At 36.3% G+C, this 7,071-nt stretch overlaps 1 protein-coding gene across 2 annotated transcripts in view; it reads left to right on the top strand.

The window, feature by feature from the left end:
* Positions 1–5,551, top strand: part of LOC106677389 (serine/threonine-protein phosphatase 6 regulatory ankyrin repeat subunit A-like) — a 25,871-nt gene extending 20,320 nt beyond the window's left edge. For both annotated transcript variants that reach the window (XM_014415294.3, XM_067047147.1), the window contains exon 2: positions 257–5,551. In XM_014415294.3, the coding sequence (XP_014270780.1) occupies positions 257–3,976 (3,720 nt within the window). In that variant the 3' untranslated portion in view covers positions 3,977–5,551. The remainder of the gene's footprint in view (positions 1–256) is intronic.
* Positions 5,552–7,071: the final 1,520 nt, after the last annotated feature.

A 7,071-nucleotide genomic window follows, 5' to 3' on the forward strand; every position in this document is an offset into this window, starting at 1 on the left:
TTCAACTGGAATCATTTTAACTAGACAGTTGGATGGTGACTGCATTAAATTAATCCTCCTTAGCCTCCTATTCATAAAGTATAAACATTTTTGTTTACATGGATAAAAGTTGTATTGAACGGAATTAATTAGCAAACACTCTAGAAACAAAATAAACAACGAACAAACGAAAAACGACAGGACTTTTTGAATGCCCTGGTATAAGAATAAAATGAGACAGTACATTAATTTATCAATAATGTTTTGTTTTTTTCAGGTGAACAACGATCAAAAGGAGCTATTTGATTCGAATATTGAATTAGATGATACTTCACTAAGCTTCCCCATAGTAAATGGTTATTTCAACAAGGTCACCAAAGGTGGACTTACACCATTACATATCGCTGCTAAGGAAGGCAACGAATCTATCATAAATCAACTGTTGTCTTCAAATGTGAGTGTTGACAGTAGAGACGATAATAATGACACTGCTATTCATCTAGCACTTGTTAATAAAAATATCAAAATTGCAAAGATACTTATCGTCCACGCAACAGATGTTAATGTTAAAGGATCTTTTGGTCAAACACCTTTACATATCGCTGCTGAGGAGGGATACGATTCCATCTTGAAATTGCTACTTTCCAAAAATGCTAGTGTTGAAATTAAAGACAATTTCAATCTAACTGCAATACATATAGCACTTTCTTATGAACATCTCAATAGTGCTAAGATTCTTATCGACCGCGCAATAGATGTTAACGTTAAAGATTCTTTAGAAAGTACACCGTTACACTTAGCCGCTGAGAAGGGCTACGAATCGATCGTGAATCTTCTTCTGACCAAAAATGCCAGCGTAAACACAAGAGATATTCTAGAGGACACTCCAATACATTTAGCACTTTATAAAAATAACTCCAATATTGCTATGGCACTTATTGACCGTGCTACTGATGTTAATCTTAAAGGATCTAATGGTCGTACACCTTTACACATCGCTGCTCAGGATGGCTACGAATCAATGGTTAATTTGTTGTTGTATAAAAATGCAAGTGTAAGTATAAGAGATGATAAAAACGACACTGCAATTCATAAAGCAGTCTTCTCAAATCGAGTCAATATTGTCAAGATACTTGTGGACCACGGTGCAGATATCAATAGTAACGGAAATAATGGTATGACTCCGCTACATATCGCGGTCGAAAAGGGCTACATATCTATTATCAACTTATTGTTATCGAATAAAGCCAGAGTGGATATAAAGAATCACATTGGCATCACTCCATGGTATTTAGCAATAACACAGAAGAATTTCAACATGACCAGAATCCTTCTTAAGAACGTAACTGACGTCGATTACCTGAGACATAATGGAATGACAGCTTTGATGGTCGCTGCATTGAATGGTGATGAAGCTATTGTGAATTTACTAATTTCAAAAAACGCTTCCTTAGAATTAAGAGAGAATAGCGGTAATGCCGCAATACACTTTGCAGCTTCGGGTGGAAACGTTGAAGTGATTAAGATGCTTCTTGATCGCGGTGCAGATGTCAATAATAAAGGAGAAAATGGAAAGACACCTCTCAATTTCGCGGTACGTAAAGATTATGAAAATTCAAAGATATATCTCAAAGAAGAACTAAACATTCCAGACATTGCTGGTCTGGGAATAATGAACAACACTACTATAAATTCAGCGATAGGAAATGAAATAGTCATCACAATGAAGACTCTCGTAGAATACGGGGCCGAAGTGGATTCTCAAAATCTTCTAGACCAAACAGTGCTCCACGAAGCTGCTGCTATAGGTTATGCTCCAGTCGTCGGCTATCTGCTGTCCCAGAAAGCCAGTGCCAGTATCGAAGATTTTGTTTGCTTCACCCCTCTGCAGTGGGCGGCTAATAATGGAAATTTAGATGTGATAAAGACCTTGCTAGAATACGGAGATGACGTCAATAGAAGAGGCTGTAATAATGTCACGGCCTTACACCTAGCGATCAGAAGAAACGACACTCTGCTAATTAAATTCCTTTTGTCTAACAATGCTGATGCAAATGTTTTGAGCGAAGATGGGCGAACACCGTTAGACTTAGCCTTTGATCCTTTATCTGAAGAAGTGATAAGATTACTCCTAGATAATGGAGCCAAGGTAGAGGATAATAGTTTCATAGGTTCGAAGATTCTTTTCGATGCAGTTTCAAATAAATTAATAGATATTGTAATGCTACTTTTGGGTAAGACTGAAAATTTAGCTTCCTATCCAACGATCATTCTGAACCATGCTATTGGGACGCGGTTCACAGAAGGAATTGATCTGCTCATCTCTTACGGAGCAAATATTATGCAAAAAGATATCCACGGCAATCTCCCCCTTACTTTAGCCGTTTTGTCAAATCGAACTGATTACGTGAAATTAATTTTGAAAACAGGTTCGAGTAGAATTGCTAAGAAGGATTTCCTTAATGTTTTAGATGCAGTTTGTGATGTAAAGGTCGTTACGTCTCAAAATAAAGTGATAGAGATGCATAATGTGACAGCACTGCACGTCGCCTCCTACCACGGCTTCAATGAAATGGTTGGACTGTTGATATCTTATGGTGCCTCATTGGAGGTTAGGGATAAAAGGGGATATACCCCGCTTCACTACGCCTGTGACAGTCATATTGAAGTTGTGAAACTCCTTTTGGATTCCGGATCCAATAAAAACTCTGTCGATATCAACGGTACGACTCCACTTCACGTCGCCTCCAGACAAGGGATGTTTGCTATTGTCGAATCACTGCTTTCCGATCCACCAGCTGCCATAGACCAAGCAGACAAAAGTGGATACACAGCACTCCATTTTGCAGCTCTCAACGGATCTCTGGAAATAGCCAAGCTGTTACTGAATCGTGGTGCTGAAAGAGAAGCGAAGACTACTGATCTCAGAACTCCATTGCATTTAGCTTCTCTCCAAGGCCACGACGAAACAGTGAATATGTTGATGAAGGCAGGAGCAGAAATAGATGCAGCTGACCTTCTTGGTATGACGCCATTACATTTCGCCTCAAGAGAAAGATTTCTGAGGGTGGTGCGGTCGATGACTAATTTTGGAGCTTTGGTCGACAGTAGAAACGAAAATGGAAGCACACCACTCCACCTGGCGTGCGAATGGAGCACTAAATTCACAGAAGTGGAACAATTAGAGATCGTAGATAATCTTATATTTCGTGGGGCAGATATCCATAAAACGGATCTCAAAAAAATGACACCGTTACATTTAGCATCTATGGGAAATTATTCAACGATCATTTATGTACTTTTATTATATAAAGCTGACCTATCTAGAAGAGATGTGTTGCTTAACCAACCTATCCATTACGCCGCACTATATGGTCGTTCCAATGTATTGTTCGAGTTACTTATGAAAGGAAAGGAAATGACTCAAAGTGTATCTGTGAATAAGGATCACGAAACTCCTTTGTTCATTGCCTCAAGAGAAGGACACACCAAGGTAGTAGCATTGCTCTTACAGGCTGGGGTCGAAAGTCTTCGGCCTGATGTCAAAGGGAGGACTGCATTGCACCGCAGCGCTGCCAGAGGCCACTCAACCATTGTGAAAATTCTTCGCCAAGCTCTGCTAAATATAAACAAGGAAGACAAATGGGGCTTCACAGCTTTGAATTACGCCGCTTCTTGGAAAGGACACCAAGAGGTTATAGGATATCTTTCCACTACCCAACTGAACATCACTTCGTCATATTACTTAAAGAAATCACTTCCTAGTGGTAATATCAAACATATTTTGAAAAACCAAATATCCCTATCGGTACAAAAGTTGCCGGGTGTTAAATTGGGAATACCTTATTCTTTTAAAATAGGCACCGAAAATGTCATCAAGTACATAAATTACGAAGATTGGGAAAACAAATCAAATATCACTTGTGCGACAACGCATAGTAATTGTCATGCTTTTGGTATTTCATTATTGGGAACAATTAAAGAAGCAACTCTGTAGGGCTACTTTATCCTTTGTTATAGATTCCCTTCCTTAAACAGGGAAGATATCATTAATATAAAATATATAATTATTTTTTTTTTTTTTGTGAATCTTTATTCAACTAATTTTGATAACATTTTAAATTTCAGATTCATCCCACTTTAAAACATGAAATTTTAAAAATTTCCTTTGTAGTTTATAGATTAATGTCCGTGTCATTATAAAATTATTATTTACTGTCAAATTAAATATAATTTATTTAATTATATTGAGAATAATATAATTTAGCAGTTTGTGTGATAATTATTCCATAAAATTCCAAATCGTCCTCCAGAAGTGCTTTGGGATTCATCCCTATCCTTTTCACTAATGAACAAATCAATTCATCAATCTTTTTTATCTGATAGACAAGTTAAATTATTGTGTTATTTGCAAAATCGCAGTAATATCGGACTCTCTACATAGCAAATATGTGATCAGTATATAATTAATAAAGCAAACTCTCAAAACGATAATGGTTAAGAGACCAATAAGAAAATATCTGGAAAAGGAAGCGCTAAATCAAATTATCATGGTTGCAGTGGCGTAGCGGAAGCGGCGCTCGCTTCGCTGAGTACTTCACTGAGGGCAAACAAATCCTGTGGGATCCAACTCTACAAAAATAGTGCATATATAATTAGTTAAAGTTTAAGAGAGCTTTGAAGAATAAGTAAAAGTTTCATGATAGTTTGTAATATATTGTTTTTTATTTTTGTAATTTAATATTTCGAATTGAAATAAATGATCTAGCCAAAAGTGATATAGTTAACTGGGGTCAATTTTATTGTTGACGATGTGCTAAGCTATATTATATAATAAGTATTAGTATCATATTATAGTATATGATATTATTTGTACTATTTTTACAAATGATTCCATTTCTTTTATAGTTTTTTTTTTTTTATATTACTGAACCTAGGGTAACTCGTTTATTTATTTTTATTTTTTACGCTTTATAATATGGTTTGTTTATTGTTATTTTCTTTTAACAGAATTGTCTTTTCTTTATATTTATCAAATTTAAATTCCAGTAATGTAACAATAGATTATAAAAAATAAGCCATTTGGATTTACTAAAAGCTTTCCATCTAGGGTAATAGATATAGCAACACCTCAGTTACGCTAAGGACTCTGATTTACAGAAGAGCGTACAAAATCAAGGACGTTTCATTTCCAAAATAAATGTTAGCTAATTTTATAATAAACTTCATATTAGCGCAATGTCTTCTAGTTCTTTTCGGAGCATTGATCATGTGGAATATTTATTATTGTCTAATGTCTGTAATGTAACATAATAATTTAAATTTAAAAAATGGAACGCCTCACGGTGAAAATATTTTTATTTTTTTGCCACACTTTTTTTTCTATTTCAGTTAAAATTGCTGAATTACTACTATTTGTATATACGGTATTATTAGTTAATTTATTATAATTAGGTATATTAGAGTCTTCTAGTTCCATCCAAGGAATCGATCAAGTGAAATATTTATTATCTAATGTCTTCAATGTAGTACAAATATTTGAATTTAAAAAATAGAACGCCTCATAGTGAAACTATTTGTATTTATTTACCAAACCTTTTTCCTCTTTTTTTTATTTTAGTAAACAATGTTTAATTACTAGATTTAAAACAAGATAAACCTGATAACAAGGATTCTTATTCCAGATATTTACACAAAATATAACAGGTAAGAAAACAATCACGGAATTGTCACGGGGTATTTGTCTACCCCATATTAAAAAAAAAGTTCAATAAATTTCGAAATTTTACTTTAAAACATATTTACTTGTACAATATTTTGTTGTGATGAAAGTTTGGTAAGTAGATCTGGCAAGTTGTGTGATTGGCGAAACAGCTTAATCTTGTTGAAGCAGGCGAAAATAATGGATTTATAAAAAACAACAGTGAACTAGAGGTAGTTAGAATTTCAGTGCATGGATGAGCAGCAGAAGGGAGTAACTTCAAGAAGCAAATGATCAAAAAATTACACTTATTATAAACAAAAATAAAAACATTATAAGTTATGATTAAAATAGACTAATAATAATACTATTACTAAATAACAAATAAATAAACTAAATAAAACTAAATATCTTACAAAGAGGGAAAAAATATATATACATATACGTGCTCCTATTCTTCTGAGCTACACTTAATATTAAGAAATATTTCCCTCACACTTAAACCATAAAATAACACTCAAGTATGCATTGTAGAGCCCTAATACATTAAACATAACCTGAACTCGTAGTTGTTTTTCGCGTATCAACCTTTTTGTACTTTCGCCCATGTCTCTTTGCGCTGCACCCTTTTTTGATAAAGTTTCGCTCTGAGATCGTTGTTGTTGGTTGTAATAAGGTCTCCCCTATCGCGACGCCTTTGTCCGAACACTACCTCTACTGATGATAATCCAGTGGCCGCGTGGGTAGTATTGTTATACGCTATAACTGCGCGCCGCATGGCTTGGTATGGTTCGAGATTGCGCCCTAACTTGAGCAACCGAAGATGTTCCCCTAGCGTGTTGTGCAATCGTTCAACCGCGCCCCTGCCCTTGATGTGGTGGGGAGTGTTGAGTCGCCAGGTAATCCCCAACATTTTGCTCTCACTGCGAATTAGCGCATTATCAAATTCCCTATCGCAATCTGATGTTATTTTGTCCGGTACCCCGTAGGCTGCACACCATTGGAGGATCCTCTCCCATACCGCCCCGGGGGTCTTCCCTTCGATAGGGTAGGCCATCGCAATTCTACTGAATGGGTAAACCACTGTTAGTCACGACTGTTTCTCATAAGAGTATATGTCCACTTGAACCGATTGTAAGGGCTCGAGTGTGGTGGGTGGGGCTACTGGTCGGCGATCGTACTTGGTCTGTTGACATATGACTCACGTCGCGATACAGTCACCCACGATGCGCCTCATAGATTTCCAGAAGTAAAGCCGTTTTCGAGCGCGCAAGGTTTCCTCTGTACCCTTCTGATTCGTTTTGTCAGCGTGGTGGTCGGCGACGAGTTTTTGTTGCGCCTCTGGGTCGGCGATCGTCTCTACCTGTAGTAGACATTTGGTTCAAGGATAA

This window comes from Halyomorpha halys, unplaced genomic scaffold (genome assembly GCF_000696795.3).
Source record: "Halyomorpha halys isolate HHAL.00 unplaced genomic scaffold, Hhal_1.1 Scaffold97.1, whole genome shotgun sequence".
Lineage (NCBI taxonomy): Eukaryota > Metazoa > Arthropoda > Insecta > Hemiptera > Pentatomidae > Halyomorpha > Halyomorpha halys.